The sequence below is a fragment of the Anser anser genome, assembly GCF_964211835.1.
Source record: "Anser anser genome assembly, chromosome: 1".
Taxonomy (NCBI): Eukaryota; Metazoa; Chordata; class Aves; order Anseriformes; family Anatidae; genus Anser; species Anser anser.
The window spans coordinates 28,787,573-28,813,777 of NC_139720.1; the positions used below are offsets into that span (position 1 = coordinate 28,787,573).

A 26,205-nucleotide genomic window follows, 5' to 3' on the forward strand; every position below is an offset into this window, starting at 1 on the left:
CTGAGGAAGGTCTAGGAAACAATTAGAATAACATAACTTATTTATTCTATTAAGATATATATATTGCAGCTACTGCAAAGATATTGCAAAACTGGAAGTTTTAAAACAGGTGAGAACACCTGCTGCTTTTATAAAACAGACCCCATGAGCACCATGTCCAAAAGAACACAACATAACAACATCTGAGTCACAACATAACAGGGTATGGCAATCCCAAGAAGGTCAGCAGTTGAGACAATACTGTCTATTCTGTCTCTCAGAAAAGTGACAGCTGCAGATTTCCCTGTGAGATCCCTGACTTCCTCGCCATGACGGCCAGGCAGCCCAGGCACCTCGCTCGAGGTATAGATTACGTGGGATTGCTTTTAGGATTCAGGTAAACAAAGTCAGCAAAAGCAGTCTCAGCAGTGACAATACAGTGCTGGCTATAAAGCACTGGGTCTTCACAAGTTCCACCAAGATCTGTGGTCTGGCCTTTCCTTTTCTATCTTGTGATCGTTTATCTGCATTTTTTTCCGTTCTTGGTTTCCTCAGAGCAAATCATAACACAGAGACTTGCAGGAATTTTTCATTAAAGCTGACAGAAGTCTTCCTAACAGGAAGATTTTCTGCTTTTATTTGTTGTGTTGCTTCCACTCTCCTCTTCCAGCATGCAAAAGTGTCCCTGCCCCAAGCTACAGGGCTGCGGGAAGTGTCACCTCCAGATGAACTGCTTCAGCCTCACTCAAAACAAAGTGCATGGGCTGGTAGAAGTAAATGAGCGGTAAGGCAGCACAAGGCCTCTTACACTTGTCCCATGATGTCTTCATGTAGCATGTATTTGTTGCCCATGGACTATGACTTGCTTTCACAGGGTGGAAATCCATCTGTCAGAACCTGAAGTTTGTGGAGGGAACACACTAGGTTCAGCTTCACAGAAGAAAACAGGATTGATTTTGTTTGCTCCCAACCCCAAATATGGTTTTCAGCACTGATATTAAACTATGATTTCATAATACCAAAAGAGCACAAAGTTTCTAGTTCTTTAAGAAAAAAAAAAAAAAAAAAAAGCAAACATTCTTATGTTTAAGGAAATATATTTAGTAACTAAACAGCAATTACAGCTGTATCAGGAAACTGCTTTACTTTGGTACCAGAGGCACAAGGACCACATTAAAGATGCAAAATTGCATTCAGTTTCATGGCATTTACACATCTGTAACAACATTCCTGGCATTCTGAAAATTTTGTCAGTATTTAGGGGTAGGGGACAGAGCTGTCTTTTTAGAAACCATTTCTATGTCATGCACACAAATTAACATGTATTAAGTAGTCATCTTTCCACCCACAAGCACTTGTGTAGAATTCACGGGTTTGTGAAGTAAATTGAAAGCAGACTGTGGATGTTAACAATATGGTTAGATACAGGAGTTTTACGCTAGTTGAACACTAAATAAACAAGCCCATTTTTTAGGTTTATTTAAGGAGATTGCAGGGACACAACCTTAGAATATATATTCTAAAGCAATAGAGTTACTGTCTTGTAGATGTGAATTATAGAGTTCTGTGATATAGAAGCAGTAAAGTAACTTGTTTTCCAAATTTGTACAAAACTATAATCAGATAAAAGACAAAATACTACTTTCTCCCTCGGCATCCTACTTGTCACTTTCCTTAAACAGCAAAACACGCTTTTTATTGCTACAGCTGCACAGCCAGTAGAGCTAGAAGGAGAATCAGAGAAATGTAGAATCACGCACAGTCAACACAATTGGATATCACAGCACTGCACTTTAGTCTGTCAGCTATTTTACTCATTGTGTAAGAAGCAAAGCAGTAGGCAAGGATAAGTGACTCAGAAAAAACAGCACTTTTTAGAACAAATGATTTGTGAAGAAATGAAGTGTTATCTGTAGCCTTGGACATTTGTATCGAGGCAAGAGGTTTAGCAATTTTATACCCAATCACTTAATAATTACAAAAAAAAATCTTTTAAAAGGAATTCTTTTTATTTACATGGTCTTTTTTTTTTTTTTTCTTTTCCAATATTAGACAACGTCTTTTCATGTTCTCAAACTGCAACTACTCCTAAATCATTTCAGTAACTCATGGATCCTGATTCCAGTTCAAGGCAGGAACGACACTAGCTCCGATGTTCCACATTTCCAAAGATGCGGCTCTAGCCGAAGCTTACTTGGACATGTGGAAAGCATGTTCCAGAGTCATCTGCTCAAACCATATGCATCTTCTTACCTCAGCCCAACCATCCAGCAGTTTCGTGTACATTCTCTGGAGTGCTTTGTTGGTGGTGAGAATCTTAGGCTTGGACATCTCATTAAACAAATGGCTCTTCTACTCATGAGTACCCTCTGTGTTAGATTTTCAGAAGTCACCAGAAAAATCACCTTTTAAAGGCATCAGATTATTGAAAATAATCTTGACAATAATCTTGGAAATCTGACAATTTTGTCTTTAAGAGTACTTAAATCAATGTTGACTTCTTAAAAAATTGTTCCAGTTATAGAATTATAGGTACTACACACATAAATTCTGGTATTTTTAGTTTGTCGAAAAAATAAATAAATAAATAAATAAAACCAACAAAATAACACACTTGATTTTGGGCCCATATATATCCATGCTGAAGAAGGCAAAAACAATAATTGTCTTTTTGAAGAATTACCTGTACTGCCCATATGTCTGCATTCTTCTTACTGTAATTTATTAAATTTAATATAACAGGTGAACTGGCACTACTTGCTGTAATAAAGGTTTAAGAGGGATTATTCTAGGAGATGATCTGCTAGTTTATCCGTGGATTTTAATAGGGCCTGCTCTGGTCCTAACATAAGCATTACCTGAAAGCTTACCAGACGCAAGTATTACCTAAAATCTACAGAAAGACTGCTGGTTGCACCGTGACTCTGACCAGCTAACTACAAAGTATATGGAGACTAAATAAATAAATATCAAGGTCTTTAATAAATAAGAGCAATAAATCAGCAAGATACATCTTGTATTCTTTATATGTGAAATTAAATTAATGTTACACTGCTATATGTTAATCCGTGTATCGCTGACCATTTACAAGGTGTAGCTACAGTCTAGAAATGGAGAAATAGTTTGGTGCTTCAAAAATGTAAAAACATCAAGGATTTTGTTGTTGATGTTGTTATTCTGAATTAAGATTTAGATTCCTTTGGGCCAGACAGGTCTGAAAGCACTTTAGAATATTGTGGAGAAACCTTAGAATACTGGTTAACCACCAAAACAACCCTGAACCGTTTGTGCATTGTCCATTGCTAGCATCTCCCTCTGTCTACACTGGTACCAACGGATATGTGAACAACTATACTATGAAACTTCATCAGTGAATTAACCCTCATATCGGAACAGAAACACTGAGTTTGTATGAAATTCAGGTATTGAAAGTAAAGCAAAAGACCAACATCTGTAAGTGTCTGTACATCAGTGTTGGTAGCCTGAATGCTAAAGAACAGAAATTGATACTGTTAATTTATGAGCTGAGTTTGCCTTAGCTGGGCTGAAATCTGATGGGAATGTGTATGTGTGATTGGATTATTAAAATGAGTGTTCTAATCTGCCCAGGAAAAGGCAGAGAGAAGCAGAAGTAAGAAGGAGAGAGGTAACCAAACAACTGAATTGTAGACACCTCCTTACACACATTTTATGAATGACATGGTTTCTTTAGGCTTCTCCCATCTTAGAAGAGACGGGAGATTCACATGGATACATTGAATCCCCTTGGTATCTTTCAACTGAGCACAGGGAATAAGAGAAAATAGCCTTCTAAATTAAAGACTTATTTTGGATAATATGTGCTATAAATACCCCCACTGACTAGAAGAATTACATCATCTGTTTCCACGTCACAACACTTTGCAAACAAACACTCATGCATGAATGCCCTCATGGAGGAATAGGGGGTGTCCAGAGCAGAATATCGAACTGTATCATTTGGCAATACCTTAACTACCTATCTGAAATGACAGAGGAAGGAAAATTGTGTTAAAATGAGGAAACTCAACCCAAACTTAATAAAATGGGTATTTAATATTGTCATTTCCTAACTCAAAGAGTTGCATCCACCAAAAAATGGAATTAGGTGGCAATATCATATAAGGAAAACCTGACAGCAGAATTAAAAATTATAAAGATAAAGCAGAATTTTTTGATCATAGACATAGTGAATAAATAGTTTTGAATTTTAGAGCAACAAAAGAGGACAATAAGCTGCAGTTACAAAAGCTAGAGTTTTTAAAATAAATAGACAGATAATTGACATTCAAGAGTCTTAAAAGAGTGGGATGCACTTCTTGCTTTACCATTAATATGGATTTCCAATAAATCTTGGAAAACAAAGCAAGTTCCAAAAAGAATGGAAGAATGCAAATGCTTTAACTGTATTTCTAAGTGGTAAACAAGACAGTGTGGATGGGCTTGTCAATCTGATATCAATCCCAAACAATGAATGAAATAGATGCTAAAATGATACATGGGAAAAGGGAATGCAAAACGTGCACTGGATACTTGTGCTGGGAGGAGCTGAGAGTGAGACAAAGGGCCTGTGTTGGAAAAAAAAAAATATCTTCTAAAAACCCACAGGGATCATGACAATCAACTGAGCAAAATCTTTGCTCAGTTCTCAGTGCAATGATCAGAAGAAATGTATGTCTACAGTTCAAGAGAGATGATTAAAACTTGGAAAAGGTTAATGGGAGAGTAACAAGAATTCAAACACATTTTAAAGCATGTATCACAATACCCACAAAGCAGTATATTTTGATAATAGAGGGGTCCTCACTGTTACAGACAAAGTATAACAGATTCCAGAGGATGGCATTTGCAATGAGACAAATTCAGACTACAATGCAGAGGAACATTTTTAACAATAAGACCATTCTCGAATAATTTCTTACATACTGTCATGGGTTCCTCATCACAGGAGTGAATATTTTCCTATGTATATACTATCATTAAGATAAAAATTAACCCAGGAAAAATTCATAGCATGTGCTGTATACGAGTTAAAGTTCCATGATCACAACAGCCAGGTCTGGCTATGAGCCCTGTTGAGGTCAGAATTGTAATCACGAGGCTTTTAACACCCCACGAAGACAAATGGGACCAACCACACCATTCCTTACAAGCTTCTGTTTCAGGCAGTTTAAAAATTCGGGAACACCACTGTATGGGATGGCATGTGGGAGGATGTATTCATAAACAGAAAGGAAATGTCACTAAAGGAAATGTCTTATAATTATTAATATTTAAGATTTCAGTTTCAATTGTAGTTAACACCTGCACATTGAGGACAGTGTTGTACCATGCATTGTAAAAAAAAAAAAAATCTATTTCAGTTAGTTTGCAATGGATCTTGCAGCCCAATTTGAGGACAACAGTAATTTGTAGCCAGGGAACAAGCATAGCCATAGCTGTTGACAGTATGCATCCTATTACTCTGAAGCACTGACTAATTCATGCTGGATGCACCACTTTATTATAGCATGGAAAAAATCTGGGTTCAAAGCTTAACTGGCTTCTGTCTTGTAAATATTGTTCCTCTTTTATCAATGTGCTGAAGCAAGTGTGAAACACAAGTATGAAAGCACTGACAGCACATTTTCAAGTACATTGTGTTTTGTTTAGCTAAAAAATACTCTAAGATGAAAAATGTACAATTTGGTTGCCCACAAAATATCTGCGTAGCAGATAGAAATCTGTTGTTTTCTTATTTGAGTTCTCCATAACATCATATATGAGAGGAAAATTTCACCATGAAACAGAGTCTAGCCTCTTTTGTAAAGGAAATTACCTTCCCCACAAGCGAAAAGTATTAGTATTAAAGAAATGTACATCTCTTCTTTTTCCTGTTCTTCTTTGATCAATTTTTGATTGAAAACTTGAGTACTTGGTGCAAAAATCTCAGTATGAAGAAATCTGAGCAATCTCTGTGTTCGCTTAATTGCTTTTCACCATCTTGTCCAAAGCACACGTTGTAAGGCATAGCTGCATGGACTATGATGTAATGAGATCTTGTTAGCTAAGCAAGACCAGACCTCAAGCTTAAGCAAAATAAATTCAGATAGGCTCTTTGCCCCTTGACCCAGCTGTTTTGCAGTCTTTGAACAGTAAAGAAACTTGGAATCTGGTCACAGATGCCAGTGTAGAAATTCCCCTGGCTGAAGTGAACTGTTGAATGGTATACAACCAGAGGAGCTGGTTCCCACTGCTTTCTGTCTTGTCCAAAAAAGCATGTTAAGCAAAAGAAAGATTGGGAAATTCAGAGGGAAGATGAACTGTGTCTTTATTGTGATGATTTCTGGCCAGCATATGGTCCCTTAGGGACCAAAGCCAGCTTCATAAATTAGAACCATATAGAGTTCACAAACTTATTTTATGTTCTAACTTCAGCTGAGGAGCAAAGCAAGACAGGACAGGGCAGGCTGAGAAAGAAGAAGCTGTAACTAGTTCTGACAACAATTCCTCTGAGCACATTTCAGAGGAGGGACAAATACGTCCTATTAAGCTTTGTGCAAAACCAGAATTGTTTGTCCTAAATATCTACAATAATCAATCTAATCTCTGAATAATACATAGAAAAACGAGGACTGCAAAATGGAATTAAAGAAGCACTTATCATATATGTAACATTTCTAATAAGAAGTGAAATTGACCTATCCTTTTCTGAAAGGGAAAATTCCACTGAAAATTCCTCTCTCTTCTCATTACTTAATGGTTTTTGCTAACTATTTATTACTTGAGAAGAGCTGGAGGGACAATGAGTCAGTGAAATCTTGAGATTATCTAGATTATCTAAAGTCTCCTTACTTTAAATAATAATAAATACCTACTGATTCTGTAAAATCTGTAATTCTTTGTAAGACTTGTTTACATAGCATCTTTGGCTAAATATTTGTTTCTTTCAACCAAACCTTATAGCTTTTTGTTTTGTTTTTGTTTTTTTTGTGACAGAGCTGTAAATTTTAGAGGTAGTTTTCAATTAAGACTCACCATATTATGCCATATTATGAATTTCTTTAGTTAAGAGGTAAGAAAGGATGTTCTAACCAGTAGCAGGGGGAAGGCTAGTGTTTTCACTGGCACCGATATTATATAGTTTAGAGAGATTTAACTGAAATTTTTAGCATTACAGAGATAATGTAAAAATACTTTACCCATTCTTTGCATATGTTCTCATAATACAAGAAAAATGTTAACACAGTATCAGTGCCAGGCTAATGTAAAACAAAGGAATGACAATTCATCTTCACTCAACAAGGTCTTCAACTGTGGTGGTGTTCTATACCAAAAGATGGTACTGAGCACCTTTATTTTAAAAGGTCTGGATAGTCTCTGTTCAACAGTAACTTGCACGTTTATATCTGGTGGATGAAAGGAGATCATCTTCCTTGCTTATCTCTGTTGAATTCAGAAAAGCATCTTAGCAAGTCCCAGTGGAGAATTATACAGTTCTCACAGGATCACATTTTGAAAGAGTCTTCCTCCATCAACTGGAACTTTAATCATTGACAATTGCTCCAGCTGGATCGCCAGAGATGAACCATCAGAGCCTATGTTTGTAAACATAAAAATGACTGGAGGACTCTGTCAACACAGAGGCTCATCACCAACAGAGAGTAATCAAATCTCTTCCAAACAGTATAAATATTAGTATGGTGAAATATATTTAAATAACTAAAAATCTAAGAAGTAGCATTTCAGCCTGTAATTAGATATTGTATCCTCTGTTCTCGAAAGCAATACTTCTCGAAAGAGTTGGGGATCAGAGTTCATAGTCATCTGCATATAATTTCCCAATATGACACAGTGCACCAAATGTCTAATATGAGTTTAATAAATAGGCATCAGAGGAATAATGAATGAAGATAGGTGTCGAGAGTTATTACACTGTTGTTGTATTTAGCGCTGATGAAATCATTATTGAAATATTTTGACCAGTCCTGGGGTCCATGGTTCAAGAATATTGTTGAAGAAGTTCAGAGAAAAGTCACAAGCATGACATGGGGACTGTTAATCATGCCTCAGGGTAAAAGACTCAAAGAGCTCAATCCGTTTATTTTATCAGTTTAGAGTATCACAGATTGATTTGAAACAACTTCTAAGCTGTTACCATGGGGAATTTTAAAGGTTCTGTTATGGACTCTTAAATCTAGCAAATATATTAAATTAACAATAATATGATGAAATAGGAAAATCTGGACAAATTCATGCCGGAAATGAGGATACATATTTCTGCCAGTTGGAGTGAGCTACTTCCTAACATCCTTAATAGCAATTGTAACATGCTTTTCTAAAAGACAGTTTGTAGCTCAAAGAATTAGTGTAGGCAACTCTAACAGTCTGCTCCATACAAGAAGCCGGACCATATGATTGTGGTGGTACTTCTGGTTTTATATTTTGCAAAGCTCTGAAATGACCAGGCTGAAACACTGAGCTTTAGGTACCTTGCAGCCATCTAAGCAAAAGACTCCAAATGCATCAGTACAAAACATTATGATCCTGAGTAATCAAAAGAGACCTTAGTAACGGTGTATCTTTCTCTGAACCAGGCTTGTAGGAGATAATGTATTAAATAAAATTCTGAAGAAACCATAGGTATACCATCGGAAGTTGTTTTACAAACACAACTAGTTTGTTAAGTGTACACTAGTATATAGGATACTAATAAGTGCATGAATAAAACTTGGCACTTTTATATTGCTTTCCAGCAAAAAGACTTGTAGCTTTTTACAAAAATTAATAAGTAGAATCACTCAAAAATCCTGTGAAGTCAGTGTTATTATTTCCTTTAAACAGAAGACAAATTGAGAGACAGGGAGTGCCCAAGTTCACAGAGGAATTCTATGAGTTGTCTGGGAATAAAAGAAAAGCCTTCAGAGAGCTGTTCCTGTGCTTTAATCTATTTATTTATTTATTTATTTATTTTAAACCAGGCACGCTGGAAAAATCCTGGCAGGTGACATTCCTGTTCTGGTGTCAGTATTGATCCAGCCCTGTGTCCAGTGCCAAAAGACACTGATGCTGAAAGCATTGTCTCTCTCCAATGACATATAGAAAGTTAAGTCTTACCCTGTGACTTATTCTTCATTGCATTGGTATAAGGAAGTGGTGATATTGATTTTAGTGTCTTGTCAAAATTCCAACTTGGGTAATTAGTTTATTCTTATCTAAACTCCTTGATTTTCTGTATAGATGGTACTTTTCATATGCCTCCCCGCAGAAAAGAGTGCCTGTACTATTGGAACAGAAAAGTTTGCAGTATTAAATGAACCAAACCAAAGAACAATATAGCATGTCTGCCACTTTATGAAATTTTTGTAAAGGATTCTGCAGTAAAACCAGTTAGGGGTGCACAATAATTTTAAAAGGGTATAAATAAACTTAATAAAATAAAATAAAATAAAATAAAATAAAATAAAATAAAATAAAATAAAATAAAATAAAATAAAATAAAATAAAAAAAGAATCTTAATGCAGAACTCTCCTTTGTTCTAAAACTAAGACTTTAAAAAACAAACAAACAAGCAAACAAACAAAAAACTGTTTTTAGAAAGTTTAGGAATTACCTTAATAATAGCAAATGCCCATTATTTGGATATGTTACGGGTGGAAGACATGATGAAGTTCAAAGAAAAATGGTGAAAATGGTACATATTAAGCAACAATTAGTTTACTGGACTTAAAGCAAGAAAAAAATGGACTTCTAGCAAAAAAAAAAAAAAAAAAGTTCCATCTGTTACCAGCATTGAACAAAATCAGCATAAAATGAGGCAACATTATTTTGGTCTTTGATCTCTTGGATGCTTTATGACAGAGGTCATAAATCATGTAATTATTATCTGATATCAAGACAGCTTGAATTAACCTCTTACATTCCTGAGGCAATGAGAGACCTCAACGCACGTCAAAGTCTGCTTGTGTGGAATAAGTGATGTTACTGGGGGAAACAAGTCCCTTTCCTCCCATTTTAGTCTAATCTGGACTTTTGAAAACTTTAGGGGGACAGAGACGGAAAATATCACACTGAAAGTCACTGGATCATAGACATGTCCTATTTGTTTCTGAAAGCTGCATCTCTGATTTGTAAATCACATCATCTCTTGGGTTCTGGCTTCTTTTAATTGTAGACTTCCTCTTTCCTTCTACTCGTCTTCATCAGGAGAGGTCAGCTCAAGATGCCTCTATGTTCTGGCTGCTAAGATCCAGGAAAATACAAAAGGCCTTTAATTCTGACATTTCATTCCTGCCATTGATATGAAACAGCCTGCATTTGACTAGCCCCAGAAAACATAGCAATGAATAGTATACATTTGGATTTTCTTTCCAGTTGGCAGTATTGAATGAGATTAGGGATTTTTTTGTTGTTGTTATTTTATTTTATTTTATTTTATTTTTTCCTCCTGTAATAGAAAATTTCCAGGAACACCAGTACTTCTTTTCTTCTTTTAAACTTTTTTTTTTAAACTTTTTTTTTTTTAATCTGTAAATTAGCCAGCAGGAATGATGGGCATATTATGATTAAAACACCTTATTTTTATGTATACAGCAGATAATCATTTGCAGTAGGTACCACACATATATATTGTGAAAAACAGGCACACAATAGAAGGTCTTTCACAAAAGAAATGTACTGTTCCAAAGGAGCGATATACCTGAAATACTTTATAACAAAAATACAGCAGCTAGACTAATAACATCAGAACCAGGTCACACAGAACCATGAGCAATAATTCAGCATTTCGAGTACCAGAAGAAGAAAAGAAGACAATATGTAAGCTTCATAATGAAAAACATAGCAGAATAAACAGAGAAGATTCTTTTAGTAGCAACACTTGGAGCTGAAAGGGAGATGGGCTGAGTTACATGCACATCCTCACAGGAAGGGCACTGGATTAGGTAGCCCATAAAATGATGTACTTGAAAAACAGTTATGTACCGCTTTGGCTCAGCCAGATGGCAGGTCCTGTTTTCAGGCTGCTCTTGCACTGGATTCCCCACTGCTGAAATGAAAAGTGCAAATTTGAGAATCAGTCTGGTTTTTTTTTTTTTTTTTTTCCTTGTAACATGCCACTTTCACTATGTCAGTGGCTTCTTGAAAGATTTAACCAATGTTACTATCAAGTGTGGCCACCCACTTCTTTGCTCCGCTCCAAGGAAAATGTTTGCTTTTCACTATGCATTTATGGTGCATCATTATTATTTCTCTATTCTTTTTAATTTTGGACTTATGGTAATAAAGATGACTGTTCAAATTTCTGAGTACTTAGCCGGGATTTTATGCAGATACAGCCATCTTGAAAATGATAGGCTCCCTGGGCTTCTGTCCGGTCAGATGCTACAAACAACCCAAACTGACACGTAAGCTGTGCAGGCTGAGCTCCCACAGGGACAAAAGCCTTGACTTAATATTTCAGTATAGGTATAACCAGAATCTGAGGTGCTTTGCAGTCAAGGCCTGAAAAAAACCTTTTCTGCAAATACCGTATTTGTCATTGCAAGGGACTTGTAAGATTTGAGGAAGGCTCCTTTTGCCCTTTTGTCCTGCATACACATGCAAAAGATAGGGACAGACACATTCAGTTTGCAAAGCATCCGGACTGCAAGGCATTGTGTAAGAATAATACATCTGATTACTTGTCTAGTGTATGTGCAAACAAAGACTTGCGCAAGTGAGCGGGCACAGTTCAGTATTTTGATAACAGAGATAGCAAAAGGTTTGGAGATTTTCCATGCTATTGAAAGCATTTTTTTTTTTACACTGATTTAAAAAGATAGTTCTGAAATGAAATTTGGAATCTTCGCTACTTCCTGACTTAGTGCTCCTTCCTCCTAACAAAGGAAGGGCAAGCCAAGGTGCAGTATGACATCGGATCAGGCATCAATCCTATACAGAGCTATTTCTTTGAGGATAAAGTTATATAAAGACAAACTGTACAAATTATACCATACTATATAGTTTATTATAACTAGTACTTAAATGGACTCACAAAAATACTGAAATCTTTTAGCAGGAATGAACAAAAAGATTTTTGAAAAATCCTACCAGCACCATTGTCTAGACAAGACTTAGCTCTTTTGAGCTAAGTCCACATTTGACATATCACTATAAATTAGGGTGAAATCCCCTGAAATCAGGAGAAAGATCCTTAAAATCTTCTGTAAAAGATAGGAAAATCCTATTTAGGAGTAGAGCCATGAGAGAATGTAGTAATAGCCATTTTGCCGTACCTATTAAATGTTCCAATCAGGCTAACATTTATTGGTGTAACATCTTCCTAAGTTCCCACAAATCTTCACAGGGTTGTTTGAAAGTTCTTAATTTTGCTATGCAGTCTATGATAGAAAAAAAATGCTTAGGCACTGTGTATTAGAGTCTGTGTAATGATAGATCTCACTGTGGAGTGTGATGCATGAGAAGCACATGGCTTTATGCCAGATTTATGTTCTCTTGAAATTGGGGTTGACCTGAGCTTCAAGTCAAAATAACTTATCCTTTATGTAAGTCGCATTTGGTATAGCTGTGAGTAAAAATGAGACTGAGAACTGCATTGCTTTCTGAAGAAAATAGTTTAGACTCTTATCTACCTACTCAGTAAATATATATATATATTTATATTGTGTAAACTAAGTTGCAAATATGCAGGAATTTCAAATCACTGCATGCTCTTCTAAAGAAGATAAACACAGGGCAGTCACTGTCTCACGATTAGAATAAATAATTACCTGAAAGCACAGTGTAAGGTCCATAGAAATCAACAGGAATCTATTGACTTTGTGGAATTTTAGACCAGACTCTTGAAGAAGTTGGGTAAATCACTCCTCCTGCACATCACTTCATTCATCTGCTCGGTGACTACAACATGCCTACACACTCTGTGACAAGTGAGAGTCTATTAAGTGACTCCCACAGCATTTTCTGCTTTCATCTGGGAAACTCCTTTATTAGTGATAAGCCTCTACACCCTGGCATACATGTACCAGTCGAGGGGAGGAACATGTTTGTAAACCAGATGCTTTGACGTAGCTGGAACTTAGAAGGGAGGCAGAAGTACTTGGCAAACAAACTTGTAATAAGTGCACTTTGCTCGAAATGTTTATAATTTGTTCTTGAAAAATATGCTGAGAAGATGGGCACTAGACAGTGCTTGACTTTGAAGTTCAAGTTTGAAGGTGGGGATCCTAAATACCTCCCAAGGAACATTTGAAAAAAAACAGCCTGGTGCTCCATAAAGTAAAGAATTTTCTTGAGGAGAGGGGATAGGGAGACTTAACAAGTCCTACCGTCCTTTCATCTGCAAAGAAATTATCAAGATCTGGAGAAAGACAGCTTCATTGTAAGCAGCAGTAAGTTCATGTGAAATCTTAATCTGCTGGTAGATTTTTGAAGAAAAGCACAGAGGTTTACCAAATACCTCCTCCAAACTGTGTTGATACTCTCAGTTTAGCAGCATATTAAAAAAAAAAAAAAAAAAAAGTCGAATACCTAAGTACAAAAAGGGGTCTTACTGACTACTTGATATTTTCTTAAAATAACTCATAAAGGAATTACTTTGCTCAGTTAGGATGTGTGTGATGCCTACTAATGATCCACAAAATGCTACTCCCAAGAAATCAACAGACACTAGAGTTCCTTGTGGAGACAGTCGGATCAGAGAGTTAAAAAAACAAGACCTCAGGTGCTCAGAATATGAGGACTAACCTAACAGTTTCCTCCCTGTGACATTCGATTGCATGACAGAGGAGAAATGAATGTAGAATTGTTGAACAGGAATGGAGGGTAAACAGAATGATTTTCAGAAATGAAGCTCAGCAATTTATTGACATTTAGAATTTCACTGAATAAAAAGGGAGAAGTTTTATGGTTTACATTTTTACAATCAAATAAATTCATCTCTGTTTTGATCTCAAGCTGGGAGGGATGCCACAACGTGAAGGGGAGCTGAGGGCGATTTCTTATCCTGTCTTCCCCATTTCTTTTCCCTCTCTGTGTCCCTTTTCTGCCTTGCTCTCCTCTCATATTAGACGAAATTTCTTTACTGTAAGACTGCCACAGTTGGTGGGGATCACTGAGGACAAGGAGGTAAGTAGTGTTTGCATGGAACTTGCATCTAGGCAGGAGCTACCTGCTTGGCAGGGAATTAAGTTTTTTGTAAAAGCTCTGGGCTGGGAACGGATCTTTATAGAATAGTTCAGGTGGAAGGGACCTTCAAAGATCATCTGGTACAACTGCCTGACCACTTCAGGGCTAACCAAAAGTTAAAGTTTATTATTGAGGGTGTTATCCAAATTCCTCTTGAACGCTGATAAGAATGGGGCATCAACCACCTTTCTAGGAAGCCTGTTCCAGTGTTTGACTGCCCTCACAGTAAAGAAAATTTTCCAAATAACCAGTCTGAACCTCCCCTGGCACAGCTTTGTACAGTTCCTGTGCATCCTGTCATCCATTACCAGGGAGCAGAGACCAGCACCTCCCTCTCCACTTGTCTTCCTCAGGACATTGCAGAGAGCAATGGGTTCACCTCTGAGCCTTCTTATCTCCAGACTAGACAACCCAAGTGTCCTCAGCCTCTCCTCACAGGACATGCCCTACATCCCTTTTACCGGCTTTGTGCTGGGGGAAGAACAGTCTTTGGGGGATGCTGTGAAGATTTGGTGGCCAGTGGAAGTCAGGAACCTGCCAGGAGCAAGGTGGTCTGGCTAAAGCTTGCTTGGTGAGCAAAGCAGTAAAGGAGTCCAGGGGGCTTCTGCTGGAAGGTTGGTGGCAGGATCTGGGGGAACTCAGGGACTGGGGCAGGTTACCTGTATCTTGGAATGGAGTTTTGGTGAGGAGAAATAAGCAGTACAGACACTTGTACTTGGGATGGTTGACATGGCTGGAGGTTGGGGACCTCAAATCCCACAGAAAAGATAGAAGGCAGAACTTAAATAGCTTGGAACTGCTGCCTGAGAGACTATGTCAAAAGGCAGGTAAAATGGGAAGAGCTAAGTAAAATAATACCCAGGGATTAAGTGTTGCATAAAAAGCAGTCATAATCTTACCAAATTTTGTCTGTGTTTAATTAAGCATGTGAATAGTTTCATTGATACCTAGAGGGAATACACATGAGTAAAGATAAACACACAAGATAGAAACCTGAAATACGAAATGGTGCATAAAACCAGGAATAATTAATACAGACTGGCAAGTGTTGAGAAAAAAAAGAAAAAAAAAGAGTGGAGAGGGGTAAATATTTTTTTTGAAAAGAAAGCAGAAGAGAACTATTTGATACTTTATTAATTATTTTCTGTTGATGGTTTAGATGTATGAAAACACATTGAATATTGATATTGCTCTTAAAAGCTCAACGTAGAATATATTAAAGAAAGTATATTCAGCTTTCTCGGATTAGTAAGCAGGCAAGATTTGCATTTAAAATAAGAGTCCAGATCGTGAACCCTCTCAGACAGGGTTAAACCAGACCAGAAAAAATTGCAGGGTCAGGGCCAAGGCAGCTGCCTGCATGCCTGTTATGTCTGCCATTGTTTGTTTTGTCTTTTTGGACTTGTAAGCTCTTCAGGCTAGGAGCACTCACCATGGGGCCCGACCAACCACCACTGGCTTCAGTGGGCACTGGGTAAGGCTTTGTCCAGCATTTAGTGCAGAGGTGTCAGGGCCCGACTGGGACTTAGTTATATACGTAATACAAAGCAACCATCTCTCAAGATCTACGTGGGCACTGCACTTAGATAGGGCAGTTCTTGAATATTTTTTTCTTATATTGGGACTGTGCAGACACGAAGTTGTGCCCAGATAGACCCAGTCGGAGGTTTCAGGTCTTAGAAATTGTTATGATCAGTGAAGGCAGTGTAAAAATAATAATAATAATAACTAAAAAAAAAAAAAAAGAAAGAAAGATGGAAAGGCAGCTTAAAAGCATTTCTTAAAAGCATCTATGTCTATTTTCATAGCAGTTGTGGCACAAATGGAGCAGCGCTCAAGAGACGGAGGGTTCCGGTGACTTTTCGGTGGACGCAGAAGACTTGCCGTCGTATTTCCACGTTCCGGGAACAACAACTATTACCGGGGCAGGCAAGAGCCGACCAGGTGCGAGCCGCGCCCTGGCAGCGCGCAGCGGGGCGCGCAGCGGGGCGCGCAGCGGGGCGCGCAGCGGGGCGCGCAGCGGGAGAAGAGCGGCGCTTTGGTGCCACCGCGTGGCTCAAGGAGGAGCAGGGCGGAGGGGGGGTCGCCCCCCCCCGCCCCCCCCGCCCCCCCCGGCCCGTTCCCGGTGTTTAATTACTCCTCGCTGTATTAAGGCAGCGGAGCGAGGCCGTGTTGTTTCCAGGATGAGGCTGTGCGAGACGCACGGGGAGAGTTTCCAGGATTCAATAGCACTTAACAAGAAGATTCTTTGTTTTTCGTGTAGAATTACATAAACCTTTGAAGAGCTGGGCTTGATAATGCCAGAGGAGGAGATGCGCTGGCTGCCGGTAATTGGATTTCAGCTTTACTTCAGCTGTAGCTGAAGTGCAGATTGGGTCATTGTGCAGCCCGCAGATAACGTGCCCCTCTCTATTCGCACGCAGATGAGCCACTGCCAGCAGTCACAGTTTCGAGTGGAGTTTGGGGTGGTTCACGATCCCTGGAACGCAGCACGTTGAAGTCTTCTTCGTTTCCCTCCTCCTCTCTGTTCCCCTCCCACCCCTCCTATTCCAAAATCCATCCACTTCTTTTTTGCAGACCAGATATTCGCAGGGTGCACTTCCCAGAATCATTGGGTGCTGCATTTCTCATAACGCTTTCACAGACATAATAGGCATCTTACACAACCGGAGAACCCAGAACAAATTCAGGGTAAACTTTTTGACTTCTGGAATTGGAAGAGTCTTGAGGTTAATCAGGTGTGTGACACCTCATAAGTGCTTCATCTGGAAGCCTCGAGCCAAATTTGGAGAGCATGTTAAAAGTGGTGTATTTTGGACTCTTTCTCTCCATTCCAAGGAAATCTACAATTTCAATAAAAAATGTCCAAATGAAGTTCAATGGAGAAACTAGGAGCAAACAATGCTGGGGAAGGAAGAGTGACCACTGATTTTATGAAGTCTTTCTACAAATAGTAGCAAAAGCTTCTCATAGTGCAGTCATTTACCTATTTGGTCTAGATCTTTCCTGTCCTTCCTGGCAATTAATGTCAAGGAGCAGCACTAACCATCTCTTCATGGTTAGGGTTTGCAGAAAATCCTGTGGACAAATGGTTAAAGGGCTATGGGGGCCCTGAATACTCTTTCTTACAGAATTTATTCTTGGACCTTCAGAGCTGAAATATAACATCTGGGTTCCTGCAGCTGAAAAGATACTTCAAGTGTTGCTTAGTGTGTGCAAATATTTACAATGCTACCTGTGACTCCAGGCTGCCTTGCTGCCTTTCCTAGTGATTTATTAGACTCTTTTTGGCTCTTTTTTTTTTTTTGGGGGGGGGGGGGGTAAGGGTGGGGGTGGGAGGGTGGGGAGCAGAATTCTTAAGGCTAAATCCAACAGTGCCTAGAAAAACTTGCAGTGAGTTCAGTGGCAAATTCCATTTGTGGCCAGGAAATTCCAATTGCATTGAACTCAATGGCAAAAGTTCTAGTGTTTTCAAGAGTGTTAGAGTTCCTCTCTATCCTTTGTTTATACAAAACTGCTCAGAGAGGGTGATAAATATTATAGCATTTCAAAGTTACTTCTGGAACTAAATTGACCAGAAATTCACAGGTGTTACATATGTTTAGTATGTTCCTCTGTATAATTTCAACATACAAATCACTTTTGAGATTAAAGAAAAGGCCTCTGCATCATCCTAAGGTTAAAATATACGGTAGTATAAAGATTATATCTTCTCAATCCATGTGTACATTTCTAGTTTATGAACAAAGCCACTTATATATATATATATCAATAGAAAAATGCATTAAAAGATTCGTATTGAAAACAAAATGCAAACACTGCAAGCCAAGCAAGAAAGACACTGATACCAAGTATTTCCTTCAAGTGAAAATTGAGGATCCATAGTATTTTGAAATTCAGTGATGACCCATCTTGTATATCAGTACATCTCCACAGTACTTAGAGTTGGCATTAGCTGAGTCACTTGCTACTTTCAGTTACAGCTCCCTCATAGAGAAGGTATATTAGAGAAATCAATAGAGAAATCAATACATTTTACCCAAGTTATCAGATGTGCCCCAGATGCTTAAGTTGTTAAATAGCATTTGATTCAAATAAAATATATCTCACACCCTTTGTACTGAAGTGAGAGTTGGCATATATTTCTCTTCCCTCCCCTCTCCATTCCCAGTTGAGTAGCATTTGCACTCTGGCACCAATTTATGTGGAATTTCAATGTGTGTTTGAAATAAAATTGATTAGCATTTTCTCTCCTGAAGAACTGTCTTAAGATCATCCCAAAATTTACAGGAAATTAGGTTGTATAAAAAAGCTTTTTAGTTTTATTTCCCAAATAAAGAAATAATGCAACATAATGAAAGGCTGTGCAAGAGAGAGCTCTAGGAGAACTTTAAAAAAGCAACAGTCAATGAAGTGGAAAAACGAGGGAACAAAGACTGGATTTCACAGTAAACTGTTTCCATTGGATTTCATCTCTAGATATTACATTGATATTTTATGTGCATACAAATTATATTCCAAGGGAACACTACAGGGTAAATTAACAGTGCATTGCACATAGATTAGACATGCAAATCACAAAAATGGGAGGTAAGTACGTAGAAAATGTATCCCTAAATCAGCATGTACTTAACTCATTGACAAACAGGAACACCAGGGAAGCATTTTAAGATGTACTACATTTTTCAGGAAGACACATCGCTTTTGGTAAAGATGTTGGTAGTACTCTTCTCAAATTCCCTCACAACAGCATTGTCTTTAACATGAGCATTATTTGCAAGCTAATTCTTAAAGTAATATGTGAAAAAAAAATCCAGAGGCTGCATGATTTCTTGGTGTTAGCAGAACCCATTGGTTCTTATCTGCAGGTTAGAATAACTCTTCAGTACCTATTTAGTGAACTTCCAGTGGGGTGGGAGGTTCAGCTGTTTCCAAAGCTTAACAACTACCAAAGAAACCTACTGCAAACTGCAATGTTGGTAGACTTTGTTGGCGGATTGTAGTGACTAAGATTTGAAGGAATGAGAACAATGACAAGATGCAAGTCTGGGGGAAAGAAGGTTATCCACATGTGTACTTTACCAGTGCAGTATAGATTGCATCTTTTTAAGCAGACTTGCATTCACCCAGTGTAATTGCAGTGTTGTAGCTGGCAGATAAGTCTGATATTTTTACTCCATTGGAGTAATCAGAAATTTCATCTTGAGTAAGTTAACTAGTACTGATGACTTTTGAGGTCATGTATTCGACGTAAACTACTAGCCTATCTTAACCAGTTTACCTGAATGATCTTCACTACTCCACCATCATGGTAGCTAGAAGATCTCATTAAGTGCTGGCTCATATCTGTGTATCACATCTGTATTTATGCTTCCAGTGAGAGCTCTTGGGGCATCTTGCAGCTCCTCACTTACTTTGTAAAAGTAAAGATAAAGATGTCATTCAGTTCAGAAGCCAAACATTTTGGAGGAAGAGTCTAAGAAAATATCAGTGCGTAGTCTTCACTGCAGTGTCATACAGCTCTATGATAGTATATAATTACTTTTTCAGCTGCATTGAAAAAAAGAGTGAAAAGATGTTCTGAGAGAAAGCTAAGGACTCGTCATGTCTGAGCAGTTAGACTGCTGTTGACACAGAATGGCAGCATCATCCAGTATGTTGTTTCAGACAGTCAATACACAAAAGGATTGTGTCCTCTGCTTCAGTCTTTTCTGTTGGTCTTGTATCACTTGCCTCCATCATGGACACCAGTATCAGGCACAATTTTGGATACCAGAATACTATTTATTCACCCAGACCCAACCAGGACCTCAAAAAGATTGACCTAGCATCCCCTTCCTTTAAAACTGTTGCCAACCAGCCTTCTGCCTCTGAAAATATCTCATTTTGAGATGAATGTAACTGCTGAGAGGTCTGAAGAGCATGATTGCACATGCTTTAATTAAAGGTCTTGAGTCTGACAGGCTGTGACGTTATCTAATATATAGCTTTTCTTTCAGAGCTGCAGATCACTGTTTTGTGAATTAGTACTTTTTCTGAGCACTGTCTCCAGTTTCCCAACTCACACCATTGACATGATGGACCCAAAGTAATGACAAAACTTCAGAGGAGCAATCAGTATCATTTGGTGTCATTTCAAGATTCTGTCCAGATCCGAAACATCTCCACGATGCTGGGACAACAAACAACTGTGAGCTGATCTTCACTGAACCAAGGCTAAAGCATTTTGAATCCTTTTATTCAAAGTAATTGTGTTGGCACTTTTAGGAAAATGGAGACGGGTTGTTTCAAGTGTCAGATCATATATTCTGCCAAAAAGTCAAGTATGTTGAATAAATCTCTTCCATACTGTTAAGAAAGTATACAGTTCTACACAGTGGGTACTTCAAACCCTTTATTTAGTCTGCTTCTCCTATGAGTCACAGAACATAAAAATTCATAAAAGAATATTTGAAATAAATGTCTTCACTCACATAGCCACCAAGGACCAGACTTCGTGTCATCACTGACATAAACCCTTCAGTAAAATCTTGGACACTGCTATTTTGCAAAGAATGAAGATTTGCATATGCACTTTGCTTGGAAGAGTCAATCCCTAATGTAAACACGTCTTAGGTATTTTTTAAGATACTATGGAGAAGTTTGCCATCCTGCAGTCAAATGGGTAATTTTGCTTTTCATAGTATCTGATGTAATAGCAGTTTTCAGGGAAAAATAATTTACTTTTAAAAAGCAATGTTCTTTTATTTTTTTTGGGATAGAATTAAAATCTTGTTTCTTCTTTCGGTATTTGTCCCCTGTAATCTACTATTTAAAGCACAGCATAAATTCACAGCAACATCCACTGGCCGTGCTAGGCAATATTTCTTCTTTGATCTTTCAAGTGAGAGGATTCTATTGAAGCACAGTTAGAAAAATTAACCTTTCCAGTTGCTTTTCACATGTATACATCAAACTGCCATTCTAGGGAACAATTCATTGGCCTGGCTTGTTGGATCTTGGAAACTTGTCTCTGCTTTTGTTTGCTAACAGATTACTTTGTTAATTCCAAAGCTTTAGCAAGCACCTTGTTTTTCCAACAGAATTTCATTCATCTGTTCTTGTTCTATATGAATAGATTTCTTCCGGTCACTGAGAGATAGGACTTTGCTTTCACATTCATACATTTTCCCCTGGCTAATTATTTGAAATGTTTGACACCCCAGATGTACAAACAGTCATTGGCCTCTGTGGAGTTTGTTGGGCTGCACATTGGCGATGGATTTAAAAAATGCACTTGGACACGTATTGAATCCATAAAAGAATGTATTGACACTGCATATAGTTGGGCCTGAACTCTACTGCCCTTCATAGTCATTCACATTGGCACAAAAATCTGAACTGACTTCCAAAAGTTAAAGATCAATCTGTTAAAGATCATGCTACAAAAGAAAAAAAATTAATTATAATTTGACAAATGGAATTCCAGTTTGTATTTTCAGACTTACCATGATTTTTTTTTTATTTTTTTATTTTTTTTTGGGGGGGGGAAAGGTGAGGAGTGGGGAGGGATGAAGGTTGTTGGTGGTGGGGTTTTAATTTTCTTTTGCTTAGATTTAGGTCCCTGGAAGATTAGAAGATTGTCTTCAAAGTGGTCTGTTTTGATGGCAGTCTGAAACAATCGAAGAGGGAAGAGAATCAGAAAACGGACAAGAATGAGTGAGCATCTGGCTTTGTGAGTACATTTGTGAAACTCCTCTGAGAGGCAGAGGAAGATCTCTTCTCCAGTCCCTGATCTACTCTGTGTTCAGAGTTAACAGTGAAGGACGTGCTGCAGCAGAGACTGCATTTCAAATTTCTGTCCATGCAGGAAGCTGCTCCTTGCCTCTGGACTGTAAGAACATACAATATCTGGTTGAGCTCTTTGTTGCATAGCTTGGCAATGGGAGAAGGAACAGCTTCAGAAGGGAGATCAGCATGCCTGAGGAATATCCCATTACCTGTTGGGTAGTGCATGTTACTCTAAACTGAGGTTCAAATCTTCTAGAAATAGGAGGAATGCAGTTAAAGGCTTTGAAATCAGTAGAACCCGAATTTTGACTTCACATTTAAATAAATATACACTAAAAATTACACTGTTTTCCCAGCTTTAAGATACATCAGGTTTACCTAAGTCTCTATGCTTCTTATGCAGAGTAGTCATCAAGCTGGCTGCTGAATTATTTCCTTATAAGATCATTTAACTTCAAAACTTCATACTATACAGGTCACATGTTCTGGTGATATTCAGAAGGGAATTGTCACTTTCAGACAACTAATATCAGTCATTCTGCTATCTATATTTGGATTGCAGGCTCAGGAAAGTGTGATGGCAGTTATTAACTGCTCTCAAGAAATCCACTTGCAAGATGGATTTATTTCTTGATTAATGATGGAGATATTCAAGTATTAATTCCAGTTTTTTATATCACAAACTTGATATCATCCTTGTTCTCTCCACCCTTAAAATTACTATGATTACTCTAATTGTTAGAAAGCTATTATTTGATTCAGATTTGCAAAGTAATTATCAGCTAGTAGCACATCTGCCATTTCTTACTAAATTTTGGTATGTATTGTTGTATCTCAATTAACAAAAGATCTACTAACTGAAGCACTGCTACATGAATTCTAGTAAGGCTTTCAAGCATGACATAAATTTTGTACTGATTGATTCTGACTTACTGTGTGCTGTTTAATTTGTTGCTTTGCATTTCAGAACTGTTCTGTGAACCCAGTGCTTGACGGTTTTTACAGTGATTTTCTAGTCTGCAGCAATCAGATGTACATGTAAAGGTTTTAACTGATGGAGCATCCTTTATGACATTGTTTTTACTCTTGCTTTGTGAGATGTATTCTCATTACCTTCTTTCTTTGATTGTGTCACAGGCTACAGGGATTAAATAGAATTATAGTTTTTAATCTCATCTTTGAGATGGTACTACTAACATAATGGGATAATTATCTCCACATGTCTAGCTTCTCTTTCATGAATATGAGGAACAGTGGAGGCAGCAAACATACCAGCTATTAATACTGTAGCATCATTGATTTGCTTTTTACTCCAACCATACTTATATAAAGTTATTCAACTTGTTGCAAAATTATAAACCACTTAACAATTACAAGATTTTGAGCATTTGTAAATATGGAAACATGCTTGTGTGCACACAAACATACATATATATCACAAATGTCTGTTAGTGTTTCTATATTAAACAATTTCAATAACTCACTACTACACTCTTTAAGAAGCCTCTTGTTCTGAAAAAAGTACAAGTATACTAACAGTATAGTATATAGTATACAAGTACACAAGTATACAAATACACAAGTATACAAGTATACTAATAGTTCGGTTGATGTGTCATGCTGTTTTCTTAACACTGTAAGCACTTCTGGGCTATGAAGTTCAGATTGTGTGTGTTTTTTTGTGAAAATACTTTCATGATCTTTTTTAGAAACTATTGTCAGACAAAACCGATTTCCAAACATCTGCAGGCTTTTCTCAAACTCCTTCTACAGTCTCCAGATTTAGAACAATCTCTGCTTACAATGGTTTCCTTTTGCGACTTCTTCTAATTTCAGTAATTTATCTTACTGGTGGTACAAATAACTATAGCCATGGAAATATTATTAGAAAGTTAGAAAGAAAATTAGTTTAATTTGGGGAACCATATCTAAGATGGGAAGACTGGAGTATATGCTGCTTGTTTGTATGTAATGGCTGCTTATTTAGATACTTTTACTGTACTTGGTATTTACATGTACCATTATACCAGGAATCCTAGCATTCTGTATTAGAATTACTAAATAATTCTAAAAGTCTTGAACAGACTGGATTGTGATCCACAGATTTGGTATTTTATGGAAAAGGAACTAAGAAGGATGATAAAATTTTCTCCCATAGTGGAACAGTATATACCAGCCTACAGAGTTATTATTTTATTTTAATTGATATATAGACTTTTTATAATTTTTTAAAGCATAATAGGGTATACTAGTTGTATATTTTGATTTTTAATATGCATGCTTAAAAAGACTGAACCATATTTTATTTTTAATAATTCTTGTCTGAGCACATGTAGTTAATTCTAATCTGTTTACACTACAAAAATGCATACATATCTGTCAACATCAACACTAGAAGACTAGAGTATTGCTCGGAGTAGAATGCTGTAGCACTAATTATTCCCTTTTAGGCTTGCTGTGGAATTGGCTTCTACAACAGCAAATTGTAAACTGCTTGAATTACATGTTAAATCACTTTATTTAGGGTGAAATTCAGTTCCTATTTCTATTTCTCATGTCCAAAATTCTGGTGTGTCAGTAGAGTAATTCTGTGAAAGAGGAACCATGCTTTCCTGCGCATAGAGACCTGGACTTCCCTAAGCCAGCGTGGGGAAAGCTCTTGGGCGTCAGGAGTCTTTAATTTCATAGTACTGCACAACATTCAAGATCTGCAGCTTCTGTTACAAGTTGGGTGGCCTTGGGGGTCCCTTCCTTCCTTCAAGCTGTAAAATCAAATATATACAAGCTGATCCCTAGGGATTTATTTCTTCATGTAATTGTGACTTTGTTAAGAGTTGTATCTTTACTAAAGCTTTCTCTTGCACACACTTGGACTGTGTGGAAGCACGAAAACACTTTCCCAGCAGGCAGATTAATGCCTTTTGTCTTACTAATGAAAATGGGGAAGCTGTTCTGTTGCCATTCACTGCCTAAAAGAGCAAATGTCTCCTTCTCTAAAATGAACCTAGTACTCTGTAAAAGAAGCTCATTCAACTGTCTGTTGATGGGCTTCCAGCCTCAGTCTGAAGCACAGTTACCAGGATATTTTTCACTATAACTTCAGACTTATTGGATGTTTTTTCCTGATGCTGAGGATGCCCCCATTCCCTTTCTATTCTTTCACTTACAGGGAGGCAGCCATTTTAAAAACAAAACAAAACAAAACAAAAAGCTGGCCAGGAACTTTGGCTTGTTCCTACCTGTTAAGATGGTCCTTCTCAGCTCCAGACATGCCAGACCTTAGAAGGACTAATACGTCACAAGTGTAGTATAAACCACGCACTGTCTTCAAAGAACCCAAGTAGGTAAGCTCTATGTGCTGAAAGCACAATATTAAATCAAATGTCAAAACTGCCTAAAATGCTGCTGAAACTGTTGAAAGCTCCAAGAGGTTTTTTGAAGAGCTGACAGCTCTATCTGAAGATAAGATTTAACAGAACTTCCCAGGAGCAAGTCCTTTAACTGAGGCTTTGTTTGCTGAGCTATCAGGTTGACTCACGTCTACTACATACTCTGCCGAGAAGTCTGTTAGGCACACAGGAAAACTGGTATGGAATGGTCTTATGACAGAAATAAAGTCTGCAAGCATTCCTCTGGAGCTTGGATGCACCTGGTCCAAGCAAGTCCATGTTGGCAAAAAGGTTCAAAGCTCGGTTTATGGTACAAAAATTATGCATTTTAAGCCATGTCCACATGACCCATTTGGCACAAACCCATACCTTAATAACATGGATGGAATTACATTTGTAAGCAATTATGACTGTTTGGCATATAATATATGGCATATAAAATAAAGGATGTTACAATTGTTGCATATTGGTAACATACCCAGGACAGATAACATAAACTCAGGAAGGTTCTAGTTAAAGTTACACTTCAGAGAAATTCAATGATTTAGGTACAGAAGAGCACATTTAAATGACACCAAGCTGGGAGGAAGTGTCGATCTGATGGAGGGTAGGAAGGCCCTGCAGAGGGGCCTGGACAGGATGGGTTGATTGGCAGACGACAATGGGATGAAGTTCAATATGGCTAAGTGCCAGGTCCTGCACTTTGGCCACAACAGCTCCATGCAGCGCTACAGGCTTGGGGGGGAGAGTGTCTTGAAAGCTGTGCAGAGGAAGAGGATCTGGGGGTGCTAACCAATGCTTGCTTGAACATGAGCTGACAGTGTACCCAGGTGGCCAAGAACGCCAATGGCATCCTGGTTTGTATCAGGAATAGTGTAGCCA

The 26,205-nt window shown here is 37.8% G+C and overlaps 1 protein-coding gene across 1 annotated transcript in view; it reads left to right on the plus strand.

Annotated features, from left to right (window-relative positions):
* Positions 1–13,284: 13,284 nt before the first annotated feature.
* PPP1R3A (protein phosphatase 1 regulatory subunit 3A) overlaps positions 13,285–26,205 on the plus strand; it is a 64,135-nt gene continuing 51,214 nt past the window's right edge. Inside the window, exons 1-5 of the mRNA XM_083820627.1 lie at positions 13,285–13,368; positions 14,047–14,104; positions 15,973–16,108; positions 20,152–20,354; positions 21,758–21,878. Coding sequence (XP_083676753.1) covers positions 21,859–21,878 — 20 coding nt within the window. The 5' untranslated portion in view covers positions 13,285–13,368; positions 14,047–14,104; positions 15,973–16,108; positions 20,152–20,354; positions 21,758–21,858. The remainder of the gene's footprint in view (positions 13,369–14,046; positions 14,105–15,972; positions 16,109–20,151; positions 20,355–21,757; positions 21,879–26,205) is intronic.